The 25,698-nt window shown below is 53.1% G+C and overlaps 1 protein-coding gene across 6 annotated transcripts in view; it reads right to left on the bottom strand.

The window, feature by feature from the left end:
* The window catches only part of KIFC3 (kinesin family member C3), a 34,828-nt gene extending 14,010 nt beyond the window's left edge, over positions 1 to 20,818 (bottom strand). The window contains exons 1-5 of one of the 6 annotated variants that reach the window (XM_014479462.2): positions 20,667 to 20,818; positions 16,341 to 16,548; positions 13,878 to 14,020; positions 10,026 to 10,164; positions 6,898 to 7,100 (exon numbers count right to left, since the gene is read on the bottom strand). In XM_014479462.2, coding sequence (XP_014334948.1) covers positions 6,898 to 7,100; positions 10,026 to 10,164; positions 13,878 to 14,020; positions 16,341 to 16,506 — 651 coding nt within the window. In that variant the 5' untranslated portion in view covers positions 16,507 to 16,548; positions 20,667 to 20,818. Of the gene's footprint in view, positions 1 to 6,897; positions 7,101 to 10,025; positions 10,165 to 13,877; positions 14,021 to 15,964; positions 16,292 to 16,340; positions 16,549 to 17,107; positions 17,173 to 20,666 lie in introns of those variants that run through there. The other 5 variants (XM_070388355.1, XM_070388354.1, XM_070388356.1 and 2 more) reach the window with 5 other exon arrangements.
* Between the last annotated feature and the right edge of the window lie 4,880 nt (positions 20,819 to 25,698).

The following is a 25,698-nucleotide window of genomic DNA, read 5'->3' as shown; positions in this document are numbered from 1 at the left end:
AATGCCCAGCATCAGGGGACTGCTTAGGTGGGTCACGGTAAATGCACTCATACACTACTGTGTAATTGTTGCTTATATGCTTATCATGAATTTGAAATGATGTAGGGAATGGCTCCTCAATGTATTAAGTCAAAGAAAAATACAAAAACAAAATTGGATTTGTAATACAAGAAAGTAGAGGGTGCTGGATAGCAGGATTATGTTTGACAGGCGTTTAGCACTTTGCAGTAATTTTTAAGTCTCAAAGAATATATATTTCTCTTGTACTCCTCCCACCCTGAAATAGGTGGGAGTCCACCTCGTTTTGAAAGGTTGGGGTCTCCCACCTCCCTTCCCTTCCTCAGAAATCACCCAGTAAGATCCACTTGCACAGAGTTGGTGCCCCAACAGACTGCTTCCCTGGCGCCGGGCTGGGGGTGCTCAGACTTCGTGTGTCCCCGACACCACTGGCACTCAGATCCAGTGCAGAGAAAGTGGGGGTTTCCAGTGTTTACCTGAGGGGGGTGGTCAGGATGCTTACCTGCCACCTGCCTGCAGCCCAGTTCCTATTCTCTTCTTACATCACAATCGGAACTCTAGGAGCACCAAGCCTCTGTCTGGAATTTCAGAGGGGTACCCCCAAAAGGCAGAGGCTGCCCTGGGGGCCCAGGCTAGGGGTGAGGTGGGGCATGAGGAAGAGGCTGTAAAAGGCCCCTCTTGTCAGAGATGTGAGACCCTCGTCCTCTCCCGGCTTGTGTCGGGCAGTGGGGGACACACCAACACCTTTGGTCAGGCAGCAACCACCCCATGGCGTGCGGTGGCTGCGCCCTAGCTGGCCAGCTCCACTAGGGGCCTGGGAGTGAAGAACACGTGCTGCCCAGGCGCAGGATCCCTGCCCACCACAAAGAGGGCTCAGCTTTAGCGGGGGGGCCACGGGGAAGATGGCAGCTTTCTCCCAGCCTGGGAAGTGGAACAGGTGAGTCCCTCAGAGTCAGGGAAAACAGTGGGCAATGGAGACAGCGACAGGAGGCAGGCTCAGAGCAGAGACGGGGAGCTGAGGGTGAGCCTGACCCAACAGGAAGCAGAGCTTCCTGTTGGAGGGGGCCCCACAGGCCCCCCCGCCCACCCACCCAGCACAGCTCTGAATCAGCCACCATACCAGCATCTGTACACAAAGAGGGTTCAAAGAGTCAGCCAGAAGGCCAAGCAGGCTCCTAATAGGCTGCCATGACGACCCCAGAACAGCACGCAGGCAACCCCAGGCTGAGAAGGGACCAGGCTGAGTTTGTGCAACATTCTCCCTGGGGCTTCCCAGGTGGCACCAGTGGTAAAGAATCTGCCTGCCAGTGCAGGAGACATAAAAGACACAGGTTCGATCCCTGGGTTGGGAAGTTCCCCTGGAGGAGGGTATGGCAACCCATTCCAGTATTCTTGCCTGGAGAATCCCAGAGGAAATACAGTCCATGGGTCATAAAGAGTCGAACATGACTGAAGCGACTTAACATACACACACTGCCTGAGCTCAGTCTCATCATCCAGAGAAACTGAGTCACAGGCCTGGTGCAGGGCAGCCTCAGGGGAGACCTGGGAGATGGGGCCCGTCTGCTGACCTGACGCCAACCCATAGTTACATCTCCCAGCAGAAGCAGGCTCAGCAGAGGGTGGGGCTGCTCGAGCTGGTCTGCGTTTTCCCAGTTGTCTGCTCCTCTCAATGTAGACAACCTACTGATTACCTACCCTCGACCTCCCACCAAGCCTGGCCCTCCATCATCAGCTGTCTTCGGAGGAACGGAGGGCTGTCCCAGTGGCGAGACCAAGGGATTCCTGAGCTGGGAAAATGAGAGGGCCTGCAATCCAGACAGCCCCAAGGAAACAGTCCAGAGGCCTGAGGGGCAGCCCCGGGAAGCATACTGTCTTGCCCCCAACACACTCCCCATTCCACGAGACCTGACTCCTGGCTGCCTACATATGTGACCAATGACCAAGCCTGGCTGGCTACGTCCACCCACCCTGCCTCTACTGCTGGGTTTTCACATGTGAGTTCTCTGCCACCAAGGGTCACTGGGATTATGGACTCTCAGGCCGGACTTGCCCAGCTTTGTAATACAGACATTGCCCTAATGTGCCGGACAACCATGGATATGTCTCAAGTCCACCATGCCTCTCTCCATATCCTTGGCTGTAGAGTGAGGCTACCTTACCGAGGAGGTCTGGAGGATTAAGTCAGATTACAAGAGATAACATATATGCAAAGTGCTTAGGACAGGGCCCAGCACCGTAATGAGTTCTATTAACAGAATGAAAGTTCAGATATGCAGAGATATTTGTCTATTGTGTCAGCGGTGTACTCCCAGTGCCTAGAATGGCACCTGGTATACAGTAGGTGCTCAGTAAACACATATAGAAGAGTGTTGAATGCCTGAGTGAGCTGAAAGGCAGGGCACGGGGCAGCAAAGGTGGCACAGGCTGGGGCTCACTGAAGGATGCTCCCTTCCAGCAAAGGCAGGAGTGGCTACTGGGCTGCAGGCAGTGGCTGCCATGTGGGAATGTCGGCCCAGAGGTGCCACATCTTCCGATATTTTATGACAAAAAAAAAGGAAGCTGAGGTTTTTATACGAACTTAACTAAGATTTAAATGGTGGCAACTAACTTGAGCATTAAAAAAATCAGGCCAACTGGAACTAATAAATTCAGCCAAGTTGCAGGATACAACACATTAAAAATCAGTTGTGTTTCTATGCACGAATACTGGACAATACAAAAAGGAAATTAAGAAAACAATTTCATTTACAATAGCATCAGAAAGAATAAAATATGTAGAAATAAAGCAACGATGGAGGCAAAACCTTGTTCACTAAAAACTATAAAACGTTGCTGGAAGAAATTAAAGATGATAATGGTAATGGAAACACATCTTGCATTCGTAGTTTGGAAACAATATTGTTAACATGTCAACACTACCCAGAGCAATCTATAGATTCAATGCAATCTCTATTTAAATCCTAATGACATTTTTTGCAGAAATAGAAAAGTCCATCCCAAACTTCATATGAAATCTCAGAAGATTTCAAAAAAAAAAAAAACAATTTTGAAGAAGAATAAAGTTGGAAGACCCACACTCCTTGATTTCAAAACTTACAACAAAGCTCCAATAAACCAAAAAGTGTGGAATTGGCATAAAGACAGATATATAGACCAATGGAGTAGGACAGAGAGCCTAGAAATAAACCCTCATATATCTGGTCAACTGATTTTTGACAAGGGTGTTAAGATTTCTAATGAGGAAAGGATAGTCTTTTCAACAAGTGGTGCTGGGAAAATGATATCCACACGCAAAAGAATGAAGCTGGACACTTACTAACACCATATACAAAAATTAACTCAAAATGGATCAAAGATCTAAACACAAAAGCTAAAACTATATATAAAATTCTTAGAAGAAAACAAGGAGAAAGCTTCATGACATTAGATTTGGCAATGATTTCTTGATTAGATCTTTACTTTGAACCCCTCAATCCTCTGAGGTACATACTATTATTATCTCCATTTTACAGGAGGAAAAACTGAGGTCCCAAGAGATTAAGCCTTGGTTAATCTTGCTCAAGGTCACTGGACTATTAAGTGCTGGTGCTAGAATTGGAGCCCCTGCAGAGCCCTCAGTCTTAACTACTAGGCCACGTGGCTTTTCAGGAAGAGCAACATGGCAAAGCCAGTTGAGTTCAAAGACAAGTCTGGACAAGAATGGGAACCAGGAGGCATCCTGAGAATGAGGTGGAGGGTACTCCATGGTGGGCTTTTCTTAGAGAAGCAACATATAGAAAAACCGAGAAGGTCAATCTGTGTCAAATCACAGTGAGGCTGACAGGAAACCAGAGCACACAGATGTGACACCTCACGAGGCACAGCATTTTACAGTTTATGGTCCACTCTTCTGTCCAGTTTCACAACTGAGCTGCTCAGTAACCATGAAGCAACATCTATTAGACCCAGTTTAGAGATGGGTAAATGAAGACTCAGACAGGAAGTGACTTACTACAGCTGCACAGCCAGTACTCAAACCCTGCGCACGTGATTCCAAATCCAACACTCCTCCCAGTAACAGTGAGGGTACTGATGGCGGTGACACCAATAACACTGGTCCTCTCACCAGATACTGTTATTATGTCCATTTTACAGATGAGGAAACTGAGGTGCAGAGTGGTAATTAACTAACCCAAGGTCACACAGCTGATGAGCAGTGCCAAAGTCAGGACGTGGATGGGACTCCGGGCCTCTCAGCTCCACAGGGTGAGACCCTTCCAAGAGTGATTCAGAGACCTGAACCTTCAGGCGCACCTCCTGAGATACTTTTTCAGACAAGAGCTTGCAGGAATAAAACATGACCCAAGACCGGGAACCATTCTGAATTCTCCAGATCATCCAGAGGAGTGGAGGCTGGGATAAGGGAAGGGGTCAGGACTGCCTGGAAAGCTGCAGCTCAAAGACACCAAAAAGGCTGAGATGCTTAACACTCAGCTTCCCGTCTAAAAAGTAAGTCAATTTTGCTAATTAAAGGGAAAAAAAAATGTTTCTTAAACATTCATTTAGGGGCTTCCCTGGTGGCTCAGTGGTAAAGAATCTGCTTGCAATGCAGGAGCCACAGGAGATGTGGGTTCGATCCCTGGGTTGGGAAGATCTCCTGGAGAAGGGCACGGCAACCCATTCCAGTATTCTTGCCTGGAGAATCCCAAAGACAGAGGAGTCTGGTGGGTTACAGTCCATGAGAGTCACAAAGAATCAGACATGACAGAAGAGACTTAGCATGCACACACACAAACATTTGTTTAAAGTCACAATAGGCCACATATTATTTCATTTATATGAAATGTTCAGAAAATATCAATCCATATAAACAGAAAGCAGGGCACAGGACTTCTCTGGTGGTCCAGTGGTTAAGATTCCATGTTGCCAATGCAGGGGACACAAGTTTGATCCCTGGTCAGAGAACTAAGATCCCACATGCCATGCGGTGAGGCCAAAAGATTTTTTAAAAACCCAGAAAGCTGGGCAGTGGTTGCCAGGGGTTGGGGGAAAGGGCACATAAGGAGTGACTTAATAGGTCTTTGAAGGGTGACAAAAATGTTCTAAAATTAGACAGTGGTGATGGATGCATCATCACCTTAATATACTTAAGACCATCCATTGTATACCTTAAACGGATGAGTTCTATGGAATGTGAATTCTATCTCAGAAAACTTCTTCAAAAAACAAAACTTGTTTCAAAAGTGAAGTGCCCAGACAAACTAAACCAAGGGAAGTCGGGGAAGGAGGAGCTCTCCCCGCTACAGGTCCTGATCTCCCTGACAAAGGCATCTGGTAAGGGCCCGCATGCCCTCTGTGTGCGCCCGCCAGCAGAGACTTCGTTACTCTCCCACCTTTACATAAATGCAAGTGACAAATGTCTGTCCTCCCCTAGACTGCAGCTGCCACAGGCCAAGGCATGCCTGTCCACCTGGGCACCCCCACTGCTCAGCTGGGTGCCTGTACAGACCAGGCACCCAGCAGCCATCTGAGGCAGGAAGGCAGGAGGTAACGGTGATACAAAGTTGGTGTGTTACACCTGCCATGAAGAGCTCCCACGAGTGGGGCACACCAGCCCAGGGCAGCAAACAGTGGGGTCAATGTACGAGGAGACAGACAGACTGGGCACCAGGGAGGCCCCAGGGAGGCCCACCCAACTCAGCAAAGGACAGGTGGTCAGGACAGAGAGAGCCTGAGGATACACTTATAAGCATTTTTCCAAAACGCTGCATCTGGAAAGTGCATGAGGACTTCCCTGGTGGCGCAGTGGACAAGAATCCACATGCTGCAGAGTAACTAAGCCCGTGGGCCACAACTACTGAACCTCAGCGCACCTAGAGCCTGTGCTCCGTCACAAGAGAAGCCACCACAATGAGAAGCCTGTGCACCGCAAGGAAGAACAGCCCCCGTTGGCCGCAACTAGAGAAAGCCCACATGCAGCAACGAAGACCTAGTGCGGCCAAAAATAAAAAAATAAATAAAAGTGCATGAAAATAATCCGCTGCCCCCGGAACTGAGAACAAGTCACGGCATCCAGTAATGAGGAACAGAAGATCCACAGGCTGGGCAATCACAGAGAAAGAAGCTGGTCCACCTGAAGGCAGGGCGTTCTACAGAGAGTCAGGCCCGGGAGCGCAGGCACAGGTTCCAACACGGAGATGGTGTGCAGACAGGGCTGGGGAGCTTGGGGAAGTGGGAAAGGTCAGACTCAGGCCTGAGAGACACTGACGATTAGAGTGGGGAGTTGAGCCCTAGGAAAGGGGCCTCGGGGCCCACATGATGGTGGGAAGGAGTGAATTGGCCAGGCACTCGGGGGAAGGCCAGGGGGTCAGCCCAAAGGGCCTGTGGCATCCCCAGCATCCTCCTGGCCAGCTAATGCAGGAGACAACACTGGCTAGCATGAACCTTTGCTTTCTCTGGCTCCCAGAGATTTGTGAGCTCCCTTCTCTCCCTGGTACACACCCCAGCCTCTCTTCTCCTGCCAGTTTTCCATGGGGCGACCTCTGCGATGAGTTTGGTCCATGTGGGCTGCCCGAGCCAGGCCAACTTAGAAGATGGAGCGGACTCAGCACCAGCCTCAGAGCAGGAATATCCCTGCGCCTTCCTGCTCCGCCCACGTCTACACATGCTGCCTGTCACTCATGGAGATGCGGATCTGGCCCCCTGGTAACCACGAGGAACGGCACGTGGAAGACCAGGACGGGAGGCCCAGGCCTCCATGTGTTCCCAAGCCAGGGGAGGAGACCCCATCTGTCCATTGTGCGGGTGGCCTGGAGGGTCCCAGGTACCCTGGGCGATGTCCTCTGACCTGTTCCACGGTGGGCAGTGGCCTCAGCCCGTCCCACCCTCCCCAGATACCTGGTTCTGCAGCTGCGTGGACGCGGCTTGCTGCTCACTGTCGCGGACAGCCAGCCTCTCCCGCAGGGCCACCAGCTCCTCCTGCAGCTGGGCTTTCTCCTCCCGCAGCTGGGACATGGCCTCCACCATCCTATGTACCACGGGGGCGGCACTGGGTGACCCCGACAGGCTTGAGCACCTCCCGCTGCCAAAGGGCCTCCCACCTATGAGCAAAGTAGCGGCTGATCAGCGGGGCAGCAGAGGCCTCAGCCTGGCTGAGGACAGGGGGCCTGTCATGGCAGGATGGACCATGGGGATGGGGAGTGGATGTAAGCAGAGGGGACAAAGGAGCTGGGCAAGGGCTGGGGCAGCAGCGGGAGTTAGCGGGTGCTGGTGGGTTAGTGGGGGGGTCTCCAGGGCCTGCCTTGGAGGAAGCCACTTTAGTGGGAAGTTTCTGGTGGGTAGAACTGCCTGGACCAGGAGTCAGGAAAGCAACTTCCACTCATTACTCCCCCAAAGCCTATGTTCTAGGTTTGATGGGCAATATCCTCTCCATGGCCAGCCTGCAGGGACCTGCAGTTGAGAAAGATGTGCCTCTGGCAACCGCTGTTGTCTCCCCGGAAAACACTATCCTTGGTGGAAAATGATTTCTTTACGCCCCAAACCTTCTCCAGAGTAGAGAAGAGAGGTGGGGGCTCACCAGCCTGGCCCCTGCCCTCCGCAGGGAGTGATCACTGCACAGAGAGAGAGAGCAGGCGGAGGTGTGCGTGCGCAAGGGACAGACAGACCAGGACACAGGAACAAACGCAGCAGCATACAAGCAGAAACATCACCAAGCGCGCTCCCAGGCAACCCCTGTGGGACTGAGTGCAGGGACCACACAGGCAAGAGGGAGGGATAAATACTGGGGTGGGCGGGGGGTCTCCGCCTTCCACCATCCTGTCACCAGCAGAAGAGACACAGACAGACGGACAGGACAGAGACACAGAATCAAGGCCTGGGACCTGCTAATGGGGCCTGGCATGCCCATCACAGCCTGCTTTGATGGCACCAAGAAGGACCACTGTCTCTGCAGGTGGGGAGCTGGCAAGGGGGTGGGGCAGTGGACAGAGGAGAGGCTGGAAGGGCAGGGATCTGCCTCCCACCTTGGGCAGCCTAATCCGGGTCCTGGCCAAAGTAGGTGAGGCAGGATGAAGTGTCCAAGAGAGGCGTGAAGAGTTGCTGCAAGCCTCCACCCTCACGGAGCACCAGAGCGTCCAGGCTCCCTCACATGAGGTCCCAGAAGCTGCAGCCCTGTGTGGGCAGGACAGCGGGGAGACCCCAGACTCCAGAAACAAAGCCATCTGCACCTGAAGTCACACAGCCCAGCTTCAACCCACAGGAAGGTGACAGGTGTGTTCAATGAGACGGCAGAGAAGCTGAAACGGCAGCCTGGCTCTTGGACTAAGCGGGAACGTGGGGCACAGATGGCACTGATTCCAGGCTGGACAGAACAGCTCAGCACTGGGCCCAGGAGGGGTGGACAGTGAGAAGACATCCACTATTGAAGGAGCAGGCCCTACACACACAGACTCCCTTTCCCTTCCTCCCAACCCCAAGGGTTGGCTCTGACTCAAGGCCTTCTGGAGAGCCGGAACGGGGGCCAACGCTGGTTGGCCAGGGGGCTCTGGCCAAGCGGCCTGCATGTGACACAGCATGCATGTCACACACAGCTGGCCAGGCTTCTGCTCTCTGTTCTAGAGAGCTCGAGGTCAGATGGATGCTTCCAGGCCAGCACCCAGAGCTGCCATAGACAGCATGTGACCAGCACAGCCCTGTGCTCTCTGCAGATTGCCATGGGGTGGCAGGAAACGCTCTCAGCTCTAGGTCCAAGAGTTGGCACTGCCACTTCAGAGCTGGGTGGGAGGATCCCTCTGGGGCTTCCCTTGTGAAACAGGGACCATGGTCCTTGTCCAAAGAGGCAACCTTGGGCAGGCACCTGGAACCCATGAGGGGTGCACGGGTGTGTTGCCCAACAAGACTGGAATAGCCCTCCTTGCTGGAACACGGCTCATCTCACCCTCAGCCCACAGCCGGGGGGCTTCATCCTAACCTTGGCATGGTGCCCATGTGCCAAGGGAGCCGCAAGGGGCCTGGAGAGCATTTACTGGGGAGGAAAAGACCTTGAGGAAGCTAACAGAGAACAGCAGAGAAGGGAGAGATGCGATTAAAGGAGAACTTAAAAGGGGGCTAAGGGACCACTGCACCATCATAGTAGGTCAGCTGTCCATCCACATTCTCAGAAGACAGTTTCTTTCTCTGAGACCCTGCCTGGACACTGCCCCTCAAGGGCACCCAGGCTCGGGGAAGCTCAGCCCCGGACCCACAAACCAGAGTCAGAACTCTGGACTGGCTGGACAATGGCCCTGCTTCCACAGCCTGGCCAGACCCCAACACCCGGCCCCAAATGAATGCTGGGCCCAGACAGGTGAAGGAGGCCCTGGATCAACCTCAGAGAAGGGGGTGGCTCCTTCCACCTTGCAAGTTCAGACACAAATCAATCTCTGGTGACAGGAGAAGGCAAACAAGAGGACGGCCAGCTCCTTTCCCCACTCACTCTTGGCCTTCCCCTCGGGCTTCTTGAGAATGCCCTTCCCCAATAGCTGCTGGGCTCTGGGTTCCTGCTGGGGAACTCCACAAAGGGGGCCCACAGAATCTTCCAGAACTGTCAGCCTCGCCGGAAAAGACTGGAGCCATCAGCTCCTCTTTCCCAGCCTCGACACAGCAGAGCAAATCCCCGTCCTAGGGCCTCTGGGTCCCTGACGGACCCACAGATACACAAGTGGAGGGGGTCAGGCCTCTCTCTGCAGGCGGTGGCGTCTTCGCGGCTGCCACCCTTGCCCTGCTTTTGACAGGCGCTGGGGAAAAGACAAAAAAGCAGGGAAATTCAACCCCAGCGTGTGCTGGCCAAAGCTGCTTATCACCGGCTGGCGCCCAGCGGCACCGGGAGGAAGGTGTCCCTGGAGTCAGGATGAGCAGGCTGGGGTCTCCGAGTTCCATGTCAAGGCGGCCACTCCAGGTGAGGAGGACAATGTCTGGGGACAAGAGCCTCCCCTCCGACACCAGTGTTAGCCAGGGCTGTGCCAGGCGGGTGGGCAGACTTCCTTTACCTGTTTTCTCTACATTCATGGTGCCACCAGCTTCCTGGGCCTCCCGGTCCCTCCTGGGGGCCGGCGCCTGCCTCTTCAGGGGCTTCTCTTCTTTCGTCCCCTGACTCTTGCTCTCGCACCCCTTGTCCTGCAGGGCTTGCTGCCAAGACACAATCAGAATCCTCACGTGAAGAGGGGGGATCGCAGTGGGGAGGGGACCCCAGTGGAGCCTGAAGATGGTGCATGCTCCCGGAGCTGGTGAGGTCCCCAGACCTAGCCGGTCCACCCCTCACTGTGTGGGTAGATGGGAACAAGGAGGCCCGGAGTCCGGAAGAAAATGCGCCCAGATCTCACAGCGAGAAAGGGCAGTGAGTTCCCCTGGCCCTCATTGGCAGCCGGCCCTCAGGACCAGCAAACAAGGTTCTTGGGCACATAGAAATCCTCAGGTGAAGTTCAGCTGGCCGACCTGTGAGCCCTGAGTCACCAGTGCAGTGGCCTGCTTGCTTCAGGTGTACCCTCGACCCACCATTCACAGGCCTGTCCAGCCCCAACAGGCACACGGCAGTCTCAGGGCAACAACCCCAACCCGTGACGTCAGCTGCCTCCATCCCCCTGCAGACAGCACCAGCCTGGGACTGCCAAGGAGTGGGCACACAGGTCCACACGAGCAGGGCAAGGCCATGGTCCACGTGCAGGCATGGCTATCTGGGACCATGAGACCTTGTCTCCAGGAAGGAGGAATCAAGGCAAAGAAGGCTGGAGAGAAGAGACCAGTGAACTGGCAGGGAGATGAGGCGAGAGGCAGAAAGAGGCTTTCAACCAGAGAAAATCACGTGCAACTCACACAGGACAACAGGTAAGGTGTGAACAGAACCACAGGTAAGGTGTAATCCCATTTAAGGATAATGGAAATAAAAGAGGCTTGCCCCTCCCTCTCCAAATCTGGTTTCCTCTGGAGGCTGGGTGATGTTACAGGGGTATCATCTAAATTTGGGGGGTGGGCTTCCTTGGCGGCTCAGTGGTAAAGAATCCACCTGCCAATGCAGGAGATGTGGGCTCAGTCCCTGAGTCGGGAAGATCCCCTGGAGGAGGAAATGGCAACCCACTCCAGTATTCTTGCCTGGAGAATCCCATGGAGAGAGGAGCCTGGCAGCAAAGAGTCAGACATGACTGAGCAACTGTGCACACACGCAAACTCTGGGGAAATCAAAAGAAACTTGTTGCAAGAGAAAGTGGAGAGAAAGGAAAGGCTTTATGTTTCATTCTGAACCTTTCTGGCATTTGCATTTTTAAGCTTGTAAGCATCTGTGGTGTTCTGCTTTGTTATCTTTGATAACAGAAACTATCCAGAACGGGAGATTACAGGCACTTTTTGGTGTGTCTTTGTGCCAACCTTATTCAAAACAAAAAGACAACTGCTATATTTAAAAAATATTCCAAATCTAGAGTCGGAAAGGCCTGGGTGTGAAGCCTGACTCAGGTGAGCTGTGTGACCACGGGCAAGTTACTTAACCCTCCCTAAAGCTTCATCGTCCCATTCTTAAAACAGAAACTCCACTTTCTACTCCAGAAGGAACGGTCGTGATCATGTCTCGTATTTAGGAAAATTCCCGCCGACTTAATTTTATCCCCACCCTCTGACCAACTGCCACACCAGCACGAGCAGCCTTGTCACTGGCGGCGGCAACAGCGGCAGCTGGAAGTTTCCATTTGCCGTCCAGAGCAAAGGTTACACTATTTCTGGCCGGTTGGCCAAGCCACAGGAAGGGCAGACAGGCCCCTGGGGGTTGGGAATTTCTGCAGCCTCCAAACGAAGCAACTCGGGTTTTAACTGCTTGAGAAGCTGGTGGGGGAGGTCACCAAGCCCACCAGGTCACTTCACTGGGTCTGGGTCCCTGTTTGAGCCTCACAACCCCCATCTCGAAGCTCCTATAAACATAACGAAGCTTCACCAGCCCAGAAGAACACGCATGTGGAAACTGGTGGCTGGCGGCAGCGTCTCACATCCTCAGTAGATCTGCTGACCCCAGGACTCAGCAGCAACCACAACCCAACAGCCCATAATCAAAATTCAAGAACAGAGCCTCCACCCAACTCAAGGCTGCCTGTTTCTGACCACCTCCCGATTTAACTACCAATGGCTTGAGTTAGATTAAAAAAAAAAAAAATGATTCTCCAGTTTTTTTAACTGTTCCTGCACCAGACCTGCATTTCTAGCAGAACTTACAGTTAAAAAAAAAAAAAAAAAAAAACGGACCATTCAGTTCTATCTTCAGATGAACCACACCAGAGGGGATGAGAAAAACCAGGAAGCCCAAGACTATCTCTGAAGCAACAAGCAAGGGGTTCATGTTCAGATCAGGACTTGAAGCCACACGTTCAAAGGGCACCTATCTCCCACACCCACCCTGCCTTCCATCTGCATGGGTCCCTTCAAGGTAGCCCCTGCCACACACAATCTTTCTTGTGGGGAGGGGCCTTGGCAACACCTCCTGATAACTCTGATCCTTCATCCTCAGCCATTATGTCAATGTTTGCCCATCCTGGCCTCTCTGCTAGACTGCCGGGTCTATTTCTCTTTTTGGCTGTGTGCCAGCACAGTCTTCTAACATAGAGTAGGCACTTGCAAAAATATCTGTTAACAGATGCATCCATTTAAAAAATTACAAGGACTTCCCTGGCAGTCCAGTAGTTAAGACTCTGCACTTCCAGTGCAAAGGCCTCAGGTTCAATCCCTGGTCAGGAAACTAAGATCCAACATGCTGTGTGGTACAGCAAAAATAAAACTGCAGAGCCTGTGCTATCCTGAAATTGCTCAAAGTTTTAGGTGCACAAATGCATCGGTATTTGTTTAAGGAGCTCTTTGCAATCAGAAACCATACAGAAGATCAGTGAGATAAACCCTGAAGTAGAATATTATGCGGCAGTTTAAAAGAATGAAACAGTTCTCTATATATTGACAGGCATGAAGAAATCACCAAGACTCACTGTTGAGGGAAAGAGCTAGTCACAGAATAGAAGGCAAAAATAAAGAATAAAAACTGTATAAACGCAATCAAGTAGTTGTATAGAAAAGATAAATAAATTAAGAGTGGATTTCTCAAAGACACAGGACCACAGGAGACATTCAGTTTCTAGATATTACATGCCACATGTGTGAGTTCTTTATACCATTTTTAAAGCTGATCATGTTCAGACCCCAGCTTGCTGTGTGACCAGTAGCAAGTCACTTAACCTCTCTGAGCCTCCTTTACTTCACTCATAAAACAGTAACTATGTCTTGGACTGATGTGAGACATATAATATATGCCACAATGTCTGGTATAAAGCCAGCGTTCAGTAAATATTATTACTGCTATTAGGACGTCTTCATTCTACAACCAAATACTATACATATAAATGTAAAGTCAGTGTTTTGAAAGTCCCATGATAACTGACTTGCAGTGATGACTGCAAGAGAAAAGAAATCAAGTTTTGGGAAAGTCCTCACTTTAAATGAGGAAATTTAAGTATCGCTGCCCCCATGGACTCATATGCCCCAGTGGGAATATACAGCTCCCCTAAAATCCTGCCCATCTTTCTAATAGCTTCTCACTGAAGGCCCCACATTTCCCACTTTAACACTTCAGTCAGGGCGTGGCTGAGAAGCTCCTGTCATCTCCTGTGAGATTTCCCGCCAGATAACCTAATAAAGCAAATTGTCCCATGTAGGCAGGCTCCCAGTGGGTGTGCTATGAGGAGCTTGGCAGGAGGTGTGAGACCCATCTCCTTCGTGGCCTCCTTCCCCAGAGGAGCCCAGCGGCTGGTATTCAAAGGGCCATGGCATACCTGCCCGGCTAGACACCTGGCTTTTCTGACAGCCCCTGGACTTACCTGCAGGGTCAGGTAGAGCCTGTGGGGGCTCCCGGGGCCAGCCCAGTCCACGCTGAGGGCTCGGCACTGAGCCAGGGCCGGGCGAGCTGCACTTCGGGTGCCCAAGTCCTCGTCACCGCCAGCCGGGCTATCTTTTCCACGCCCTGTCCCAGGACAAGAGGAGACGGGTGAGATGCCGGATGCTGGTTGGAGGCTGCTGGCCAGGGATCAGTGGCCAGAGCTGAGGCTTAGCTCCCCTTTCACACACTCAGGGCGGCCCAGGCACCGCCAGGAGGGACTCACACGCCCTCACATGCTTGCCTGGCACAGAGGGAAGGCCTGGCGCTGAGCAGGGGCTGCGCTCTTTCTTCACCACAAACCGCCAGGGGATCCTCTGCAGGAGGTCGCCCAAGACCTCCCCCCGGAGGTGGCGGCTTCCTCTCCCTCCACGGTGGCCTCAGGGCTGGCACGTGCCCACCAGCAACCCACTACAGAGAGCAGCAGAAGGAAGCCGACGCCACCCCGGCTGTGCTAATCCTCACAGGAGGTGCACCCCGGGGCCGTGACCTCATTACCAAAGCCGCCTCTAGGTGGCAATTTCTCCCCTGCCTTCAAAAAGAGCAACCCCACACTGGGTGGCCTGGTCCTCGCGGCCTTCAAAAGCGCATCCAGGACCAGTTAAAGCACATCCTCTCGAGTCTCTGACACATCGCCTCCCTCACGGGATGGCGGGAGAGGGCTGACTGTGGCTTCAATACCCCATTCACCCCTAATCCCCAGCCCTCCACCGCAGCTTGTGGGGCTGGACGGGATGGGAGAGGGGACACCCTGAGAGGTGTGAACCGGAGGCCCGGAAGGGTTAATAATATGCCCAGGGTCACCTGAAGCCAGTGTTCCAATCCCATGTGCTAACCCACCTTGTGCTTGCTGTCTCTTCTCAAAGTGGCAGTAAGTGGGGGGGGGGGGGCGGGTAGAGGGGCCTAGGGACACCCATACTGGCTAAAACTCTACCCAGTAGCAGGCACCATGATTGGCATTTCACACACAGGATTTCATTGGACCTTTGTCTTAAATTTTAAAAGTGGATAAAAGTCTGTATGGTCATATAAGCCTCATAATACTAATTTAAGAGAGCAATATGCACATGCAGGACTGGAAGGAACTATATAAAATGTTTAGTGACAAGCTTCTAGGTGAGTCTTCTTTTTTATACCTTTCTGTGGTTTTTTTTTTTTTTTTTTTGGCTTTCCAAGATAACATGTTTTTGTTTTTCAATTCTTGCTTTCTTTTTTTTTTAAGCCAGAAAAGCAATACTATTCATTCATATTACAGTCTTAATCCTTTGGACAATCTGGTGGAGTAGAGACCATCTTCAGCTCCTTCCAGACAACTGGGGCCACCTGATTCAAGAGCCCAAGCTTTCCCAGGAGGACTCCAGGGTCAACCCCAGCCTCACTGTCCCGAAGAAGAGACAGACCGTGGAGGGCAGCGCTTTGGCTGCCACTGATGGTACAAGTGAGGTGGGAGACAGGGAACTGGAGCTTGCTATGTGCCCACTCTGGGCCTCGGTTTTCCCTTCTGTACATGGAGGGGCTTGGCCTTATGTCCCAGAAGGGCTCTGCTAACTTAGACAGGCTGGCCTTCTACAGCCCTCTCCCAGTAGGTCAGGAGCAGTCAGACAGCAAACTCCTGAAGGCCCCCTGCCTGAAGACACACCCTCTGCCCCCACACTTCCAGGAGGACCTGCCCAAGCCAAGGCTGGCAGACACCCAAGGGCAGCTCCCCAGGCCTGATGATCTAGCCCCCACCGGGAATCACAGAAGCCGCCCACTTCTTGATGTTGGCAGCGCCAGGGGACATGACCCAGAAAGGAGAGCCCGTGTTGACAGCTCCCCCAGGGGGAGGGAGGGCCCAGACTCGGGGACTCCCTCACTACCCACCTGCTGTCGGGGCCACCTTGGATGGCACCTAAAAGGAGCGCATGGCACCCACCCTCTGCCAGGCCACGCTGGGGAACAGCCTTTCGTCCACTCCGCGCTATCCGCCGGAGAGCCCCGGCGGGATCAAGTGTCGGCACCGCGCAGGGCGCCGGGCAGCTCTGTACCTACCTTGTTTACCAGCTGCGGGCAGAACCCGGGGCGAGACCACGAGTGCTCGGCCGAGGACGGGCGGATCACAGAGCCACAGCGACCCGGCCGGTCAGGGAGCGCGTGGCTGTCCGCCGCGTTCTCCGCTCCGCGCTACAGACTGCGTTAACGTTTAACTCGGCGTCCCGGGCCGGTCTTTACAGACGGGCGGGCGCGGGGCAGGAGCGCCCAGAGAAATTGACGCCCTGACTCCACGCCCGGCTCGCGGGCTGCCGGTACCCTGTAATTACCTGACAGCTCTGACTGAGTCTAGGAACTTGCGAGAAACCCCAGTCTCATCGTTGGTATCTGGAGGAAGGAAGGGAAATAAAGAGGCATTTTAAAAATGCGGACTCACCAGTTCTCAACCTCCCCGGGCCGGTGTGTGGGAAAGGGCGGGCGGCCGGGCTGGCTGGGGCGGGGCGAGCCATCCCCGGGTCGGGCTCCCCGGCCCGGCCCACTCGCCACAGGCCGCGCAGCGAGGGCGTGGCTCCCAGGTTCCACGTCCTGCGAGACGGGACCATGGCCCGGCGGGGCTTAGTAGCCTCCTCCGGGCACCGGGCAGCCTGCGGAGAGAGCAAGAAAAGCGAGATTGAAGCCCGCTGGCCGGCACCTTCCCCCGCCTCAACCCCAAGCAGATCGGAGACTGCCATCTGCAAGGGTCCAAGGGACTGGGTCACCTGTTAACCCAAAGCCCCAATTCCAGCGTCCCCCAGGGACCCCCCTGGGCTCACGCAATGAAACAGGCCTAGCACCATTTCAGGGTGCTCATTAAGGAGAAGGGAGGCTCAGAGGTGGGCAAGCAGCCCACCAGGTGCACCTGCAGCACAGTTGGAGACCCCACATCTCAGCCCTCCCCTCGGAGCCTGGCAGCATACAGACAGGGCACAGCCCCACATGGAGGCACCACCAGGGCCTCCAACAGCATCTCCATGAATCTATTATGAGGGGACCCTGACTGTGGCCCTGACAAGTCAGGCTTATATACATCAAAATTCTCTTTAAATCAGCTCATTCATGTATTCAACTAGCCCTCACACTGTACTACGACTGGCAGACACCCTGCTAGGACTCGAAAATACAAAGATTCATTCATTCTTCATTTAATACTTATTTACCCAGTACCTGCTGTGTGCCAGGCACCTGCCTGGGGTCCTCTTTGATCAGCAGAGACATGGCCTCAAAGCTCCCTGTCAGGAGGGAGGTAAACACTTCAACAAACCTTCACAATCAGAACAGGAGGTAAGGGGGCTCCAGGTGGTATGGAGAATGGGGCTGGGGGTAGGAAACACTGGTCTGGGTAGAAAGCCCCATAGGGCCCTTATGCACTGAGCAAATGAACAAGACAGACATAATTTACTTTACAAGTCTATGGAACACCTATTGCGTGCAAAGTGACTCTGAAGGCATTTAAGGTGATACACCAAGCTACAGTCCCAGACTCAGACAGTAAGTGGTGCCATGTTTGAAAGAAGCCAAGTCAGCTCGGAGAGGTAATGTGGAGTTTGCTTTGGGTTTAAAATGGAGTTGGAGGCACCCAAGGATTTCCTAATGATGCCACCTGGGCTAGAGACCACTCTCCCCATCCCTCACTGCACTGATTGCTTTCTACCAGACTATTTAAAGCTATTTAAACAGTGTCCATTCCCCCTGACCTTCTACGGTTCCCCAGGGTGAGTCCCATGGCACCCAGCCTGGAGCAGCAGCTACATCCACACCAAACAGCTGGTGAAGGCTTACTGGGTGAATGCCTTGATAGGAATGCACACGAAAGCCTGAACTGAAAGCTTGGAAGACAGCAGGGCTAGAGATGAAATCACTGAGTTGAGAGGCTGATGGGGGTCACCGTGCTACAGGTGAGGATCCAATCATCAAAGGTAGTGCAAGATGAAAGGCAACCAGGGAGGACAGAGGTGACTCCGAGTGGGAAGGAAAGCTGGAGAAGGAAGGTCAGAGGTGGCAGAAGCAACAGACAGGTGCAGAGTCCTCAGAGGTGACCAGGAGTGAGGAGAGGATGGTCAATTACCAGGGAACCATGCCACGGACAGATCAAATTGGAAGAAAGGTCAATGGAGCAGAGCAGAGGGCAGGCCTGGGAAGGTCTAAGGTGGGGTGAAGGTGGCTAGAGGAAGCTGCCACTTCCTTCTCTTTGGAGAAGTTGGCTAGGACGGGAAAGAGAGGATGTGGACTTTAGAAAAGGAGAGATCTGCACATTCTGGGTCAACAGAGGAACAGGAACAACTGAAGCATCGAGAGGCAAGAGAAGGAAGAGCCCAAGGATGGGTTGCGTGAGGTTCGCAGAGCTGAGCCCTGGAAGACTGAAGAAGACCCAAGAAGGCTCTTGGCTAGGGAGTCCTGGTCTCTGCCTTCCTTGATTAAGGAAGACACCTTGGAGGAGGAGTCTCCTGGGTGCCCTCTCCCTGGCAGGGGTCAGGACTGCGGGCGCAAAGGGTAGAATGGACGTTAATGCTGCCTATAGGCAGCTCCGCTGAGGAAATGGAGATAGACCAGTGTGGAGTGGAGATGTAGCCAGACATCCCCTTCTCCAGGCTACTCAGCACAGAGCTGGGCACACAATCTGCCCTGAGGATCAGCTGCCCAGTGGGTAAAGAAGGAGGGAGTGAGACAGGCTCCACCTGCATGCTGAGCTGCTGGAAGGTGAGATGGCAAAGGGCACTGAAGGTCGATTCCATGGTTGAAGGAGACTTTCACGTGCCTCTGGGCTTAGTTGTGTTGGACTCTTTGCGACCCTTTGGACTGTAGCCCACCAGGCTCCTCTGTCCATGGGAATTCTCCAAGGAAGAATACTGGAGTGGGTTACCATTTCCTTCTCCAGGGGATCATCCCTACCCAGGGCTCATCCCAACCTAGGGATCGAACCTGCGCCTCCTGTGTCTCCTGCATTGCAGGCAGATTCTATATGCGCTGAGCCATCAGGGAAGCCCCTAGAAGACTTTTAAGGAGATCAGCTAAGCCTGAGGGGCAGGGACACAAGGACACATTATTTCTTGGCTTTCAGGAAGGGAAGTTGGGAGGCAGGAAGATATCAGGAAGAAAGAGGAAGGGTGTGTGCAAGATCCTGAAGAGGAAAAAGTAGCTGAATTTACCAGTCTGTGGGATGTGAGAGTCAAACGCATCAAGGACTTTCAAACAGCCCAAGACTGGAGACTCAAAGACCTAGGTCATAGGACGGGGTGATGGGGGCACGGTGTGGTTACGACCAAAAGCTAGTTCAGAGCCCAGCTGCGCCACTTAGTAGATGTGCAACCCTGGGAGAATGACTTTGTCTCTAAGCCTCAGTATTTCCATCTTTGAAATGGGAGAACTCTACCTTAATAGTGTTGGTGTAAAGTTTGGACAATACATATACACAGCATTAAGAACAATACTGACATATACAAAGAACCCTCCCCCCCACAAATTTAATGTTTCAGTGACCTATGTCCAGCGGTGGGTGAGCGCAGGGGCAGGCTGCAGGAGAGCCCCATCGACCTCTCCATGTTTAGGCCAGGGTGGCAGAGGTGCAGCCCCCTTCCCCCAGACCAGGGTTGCTGCAATGATTGAGGGACAGACTTGACAACTGCCCAGAGACCACTGCCCAGGAAACATAGTCTCCGTCTTCCTGGGAGAGGGGGCAGAAGGTCTGGGAGGGTGGACAAGGGCTGGACCTCCCCTGCGCACAGTCACACATCCTGGGTATCGCAGGTCAACCCAGATTTCAAAGCCTCTGTTCCTTGGTGCCCAGAAGGAAAGCAGAACTCATTACCCCCACATCCCTCAAGTCCAGTCACTGCAAATACAGGGCCCCATTCTCAGACTGCATTCTTCGCAAATGACGCTCTGGCCAAGGAGAGGGCTACTTTTATCAAGGGCATGGGGAACAGCCTGGGCCAGCAGAGTTGCTCGCTCAGCCTCAGGCGCACAGAAAGCCAGAGAAGGCGAAAGGCCAGGTGTGGCCAGGACCCCCAACCTTGAGACAAATGTGTGTGGGGGGGGGCGGGGGGGAGCTGGTGACAAATCGTACTTGAGAATTTAAATACAGCTTCCTCTTTAAAATCTGCCAGGACCAGGCCCTTCACTGCGCCAGAGTTCCGCTCTAACTCACAACAGGGTGCTGACAGAGGTGGCTTGGGCTGGCCCTCCCAGCTGGGAACCCCTCCCCAACCAGGCTGCAGCTGTCAAAGGCTCAATTTCCCCACTGCCCAGGGGGACGCCGGCCCAGGCCCTCCTTCCTAACCTGCGGCTAGCCCACCCCATCCCGGCCCTGCGAAGGGGAAAGTCAACTGCCCAAGGGACCTACGCGGTGGGAGGGCTGGAAACTGCAGCGTTCAAGGGAGCCTTGCGGACCCGGGGACCTCGGCCCGGGGAGGGGGCGGCGCTGACCGGCACGCGGTTCCCCGGCAATCTCCGGCTTTCCCGGGCCATTGAAATCGGAAAGGGGGTCCCGAGGCTGCTCGCATTCCAGGGGACGTGTCGCCCCCATGCTCTGATCGGCTCCGGCTGGACAGCGCTGGGGGCGGGGGTTGGGGCGGGATAGCGCAGGTCTGGGTCTCCCGGGCCCGGCCCTTCCCGCGCCCCACCTCGGGATTGGGCAGGGGGATCCCGGACGCGACACCCCGAACGACGGGCTGGGCGGAACCCGAGCGCCCAGCCCTCCCTCTTCCCGCCCGAGCCCCGGACTCACCGGCCTGGCGGAGGCAGGATCCCGGCGTCGCCGCAGTGCCCGGGGCTCGGCCCGGCCCGGCCCGCCGGCGGGAGGCAGCTCCACGCCACCGCCTCCTTGGCCCGCCCCGCTCCCGCCCCGCTCCGGCCCCTCCCGCACACTTTCCACAGGAAATGATTAACTCGGGCCGCGGCGCGTTCCCATGGCAACCGGCTCAGACCCCGGCGGGGGGCGGCGGCACGCGCGCGCGCTCCCGCGTGCACACACACAGAGACTCACACTCTCACGCGGGGCCGCCCGCTCCTCTCAGACCTTTCTTCTGGGTCTCCCGGCGCTCCGCACAATCCCGTGCACACGGGCGCGCTCACCCCAGACGCACACGAGCCGTCCTACGTGCTCACATACAATACAGGCGGCTCTCACAGGTTTGCACACACGCTCTAGTCAGTCCACATGAACACATTCACAGTTCTCACACACATCCCAACGTTCGTTCCTACGTGCATGCTTTTGCACTTAAACTGACATTCTCATCCACACCTTCTCAAACCCTAGTACAAAACTTTTGCACACACTAGTTACTACTAACACACAATTCTCACAAGTGCTCCTTCGCCACCTTTCACAGTTTCTCACAAACAGTAGTACACTTTTTTTTAAACTTTCTAGCACACACACTCTAGCTAGTATGTGTGCACACTTGCACATTCTCACACACTTCCAATGTGCACTCACATTCCTGTATGGAGTTCAGACTTTCCCCCTTGTTTTCCCACAAATGCTGTACATGCTTCTTCACATGCTCTTGAACTCTTCCTCACATTCCACAGAGCAACATTCCTATGTTGTTAACCCCACTACAGACTTTCATGGGCTTCCCAGGTGGCTCAGCTGGTGAAGAATCCACCTGCCAGTGCAAGAAACTTGGGTTTGATCCCAGGTCCAGGAAGAGCCCCTGGAGGAGAAAATGGCAACCCACTCCAGTATTCTTGCCTGGGAAACCCCGTGGACAGAGGAACCTGGCGGGTTACACTCCATGGCGTTGCAAAAGAGTCGGACTTGACTTAGCAACTAAACAACATACGCTTTGGTGAGCACACATGCACATGCATGCACTGTCACACATCAGCACACCCGTTTTCACACATACATTCTCACTAGCTCTAGTAGGAGTACACAGGCCAGGTTGCCTCCCTAGCCAGGGCACCACCTGCTGCCCCCTGTTCCTCCCTGGCCCTGTTCCCCTCTCATACCCCCTCTCAAGAGATAGATGTCTTGCAGAGCAGGGAAGCTGTTTGGGATTTTTTAAGGTAAAATAGTCCTTTAATCTCCAGTGAAAACACATTCAGAATGCCGGCTCGGAGCAGACAGCAGCTCCTGGTGTAGACCCAGACGGCCTTCCTCAGAGGATGTCCCAGAAGCAGCCTGGGGGAGGCAGGGAGGCAGGGAGCCTGCCAGCCAAGGAGAGCCAGCTGACCCGGAGGAGCCACTCTGTTCTTTGTCTCCCAAACAGAGGCGGCATTTTATTCCAGAGTCAGCAGCAATATTCCCCCTCCAGGGTGCGGAAGGAGGAGAGAGCAAAGAAATTCAGGAGCCAGCCCAGTGCAGGCTGATGGTTCCCGCAGATAATCCCAGGAGGGTGGGTGCTCTCTGCCTCTTCCTGTTTAACAGGAGGGGAGGATGAACCGACTGGAGGGGGACGTGCAGCTCCAGGTGGATTCTGTCTCGTGTTGCTGAGCAGGCACTGGGCTGGCGGTCAAGAATCTCAACCAGAGGCAGAGCCAAGGTCCTGGGCCTCAGATGGTCCTGGATGCTAGACCAGGACACTCCCAATCTCCTACTAAAAATGGATTCATGTGTTTTATCTTCTCACTGAGATGTCCCAGTGCAAGCCCAATAAAGGGTGCCTGTCACTCTTCTGGTTTTTGTTTTTATATTTTTGTCCAAGCCACAAGGCATGGGGGATTCTAGTTTCCGGACCCAGGATCAAACCTGCGTCCCCTGCATTGGCAGTGCGGAGTCTTAACCACTGGACCACAAGGGAAGTCCCGAGTCGCTCTTGTGGAATGGTTTCCTATAGAGTTGGATTTCTAACTAAGAACCCCAGAAAACCCTCCCAATAGGAGAGCCGGTCATAATTTGAGAGGCACTTTCTCTTTGACTGCCCCGCAGACAGCAGTGGTCAGGGGGACTGCAAGGTCAGATGAGGACAAATTTTCTCTAGATCCTTGACCAAGTATCTCCTTTCATTATAGACCCTAATGTTTGACTGGGCAGAGGGATCGGGTGGGAGTATCTGTCTTTCCAAGTCCTGATACAGAACCGGATGCCCTGTCTTACTTACAGCCGGCACGTTGACATTAACTGCAGGTTCCTTTCGACAAAGCCGAAGCCAGATTTTTAAATTAATAATAACATTTATTGTTCGTTTCCTCTGATTACAAAAGTAATAGATGTTCATTGTAACCATAATCCCACCCACTAGAGATAAGTGCTGCCAACATTTTAGTACAGTTTTTTTTCCTCTCTGCACATAATAGCTACCATTTATCACAGTTATCACTGTGCCAGGCACTGCGCTGAGCTCTTTAAAAACAAGATCTCGTTTAACCCCAAGCACCTATGAGGTGGGTACCATCATAGCCCCCATTTTCAGGAGGGGAAACTGAGCCTCCTAAAGTTCATTGACAAACCCGGTGTATGCTACTGCTGAGATATGAACCCAATAGGAGTGTGTGTGTGTGTGTGTGTGTGTGTGTGTGTGTGTGTGTACATGTTGTTGTTGTTGTTCGGTCGCCAAGCTGTGTTTCACTCTTTGCAACCCCACGGACTGCAGCCTTCCAGGGTTCTCTGTCCATGAGATTCTCCAGGCAAGAATACTGGAGTGGGTTGCCATTTCCTTCTCCAGGAGATCTTCCTGACCCAGGGATTGAACCCATGTCTGCTGCATTGGCAGGTGGATTCTTTACTACTGAACCACCAGGAAAGCCTGCGTATATATACATATACACAAACATACAGTATAACCATATATATATTGGTGCTGGAGTTTACTAAGTTCAAAGCACCAGTGAAGGAAAAAGAAAATTGAGATGGTTGAGGAAGCATTTGCCAAATTCCAGTAAAACTCTGACTTGAAATGCAAAACCAAATTGCTTTATGATTGCTGGAATTTAGTTTAAGGTTGCACAATGTCAGAAACTACATATCAGTGACTTCGGGGTATATTTCTATCCCAGAAACTTCACTGATGGTTTGATATGGAGGCTGCCAATTCTCCCCAGCCACACGGAAAGTGAAACTTGGCCACCTCGATGCTGAGGTCCTGAGCCCACGAGTGAGGACTCTTGGGTTCAGCCTACCTGCCCCCTGGCAGAGGCATAGATGCCCCTGGGAGGGCCATAAGAATGCAGTGGCCAGAAGCTGAAGCTCCAATACTTTGGCCACCTGATGCGAAGAGCCGACTCTTTGGAAAAGACCCTGACGCTGGGAATGATTGAAGGCAAAAGGAGAAGGGGGCAGCAGAGGATGAGATGGTTGGATGGCATCACCAACTCAATGGGACGTGAGTTTGAGCAAACTCCAGGAGACGGTGAAGGACAGGAAGCCTGGCATACTGAGTCCATGGGGTCACAAAGAGTTGGACACGACTGAGTGCCTGAACAATGGAACGCTGCAGGCTCGTATCCACACTGACCCATCCTCCAGGAAAGAGGGGGCAACACCATTGTTGTTCAAAGAGTCTGAAAACCCTTAACTTCAGGCACCCATCTGAGAGGTAGTCAAGGGCTCAAGGGGTTCTTCTGCATAGAGGGCAGCAAAAAGGGGGTGATAATAAGCCAGTTCTGTTTGATCTGATTCTTATAGCAATCAGAGTTAAGCACACCTAAGATGTACACGATTTTCCAGTTCTAATGACTGAAGTTGAGACTCAGTCACCTTCAGGCCTTTGTAATGCTATTCTCTAGAGGCCTCTCTTCTCACCTCATTCCTACCAGCCTCCACCCACCTTCACCTGGGCAGCTCCTGTTTCTCCTTCAAGCTTAGAGGTCACCTTCCTTGACCCTACCAGGCACTACAGTCTCCTGACTGCTCACTCCCCTGCAGCACCCCCCATGCTGGATTGTAAAGGTCTCTCCTGTCTACACCATCATCTCCTTGAGCTCAGGACTCATTCCTAACTGGATTACAGGGAAGGCCTCTGCTACAGACTCTGGTCCAACAGGCAGTAGGTGCCTGGCATCACATCAGGTAAATAAAGAACGAGATCACACAGGGATCACAGAGGGAAAGAACAGGCTGCGCTAAACATGTATGAACAGACTTTCTTCCCGTGTAAATAACATAAAAGACTTAATGAGACGCACACTGCTGTATTAAACATGGATAACCAACAAGCGTGATCGAAAGATTGAAGGCAGAAGGAGAAAAGGATGATAGAGGGTGAGATGGTGGGATGGCATCACCAATTCAATGGACATCAGTTTGAGCAGACTCCAAGAGGTGGTGAGGGACAGGGAAGCCTGGCATGCTGCAGTCCATGGGATCTTGAAGAATCAAACATGACTTGGTGATCGAACAACACAGCCAAGGACCTACTGTACAGCACAGGGAACTCTGCTCAATGTTATGTGGCAGCCTGGATGGGAGAGGGGTTTGGGGGAGAATGGATACATGTATATGTATGGCTGGGTCCCTTTGCTGTTCGCCTGAAACTGTCACAACACTACTTGTTAATTGGCTATACCCCAATACAGAAGAAAAAGTTTAAAGAAAAAAAGGAGTAAGTGAAAGGATTCTTAGGGAATCATTCCAATGTGATCAGTTAGGAGCCCCCTGCCCCTGTGAAAAGCGTGATCAGTACATGTTCCTGTAACAAACAGCTTCTTGAAGTCAGAGGGTACCTCCCGGAGCTGAGTCACACAGTAAGTAATTCTGACTCAATTAGCTGCTGTTTTGAAGCCTTTTCAGTAGACTTGATACATCCCGTCATGGACAGTGCAGAAAGAGCTTGGAGGATCCCAGGAGGGCACAGGCAGGGCTCTGCACCCAG

This window comes from Bos mutus, chromosome 18, assembly GCF_027580195.1.
Source record: "Bos mutus isolate GX-2022 chromosome 18, NWIPB_WYAK_1.1, whole genome shotgun sequence".
In the NCBI taxonomy this organism is placed as follows: domain Eukaryota; kingdom Metazoa; phylum Chordata; class Mammalia; order Artiodactyla; family Bovidae; genus Bos; species Bos mutus.
Note: the sequence above shows the minus strand (reverse complement) of the source record. Positions and strands in the feature narration are given on the sequence as shown.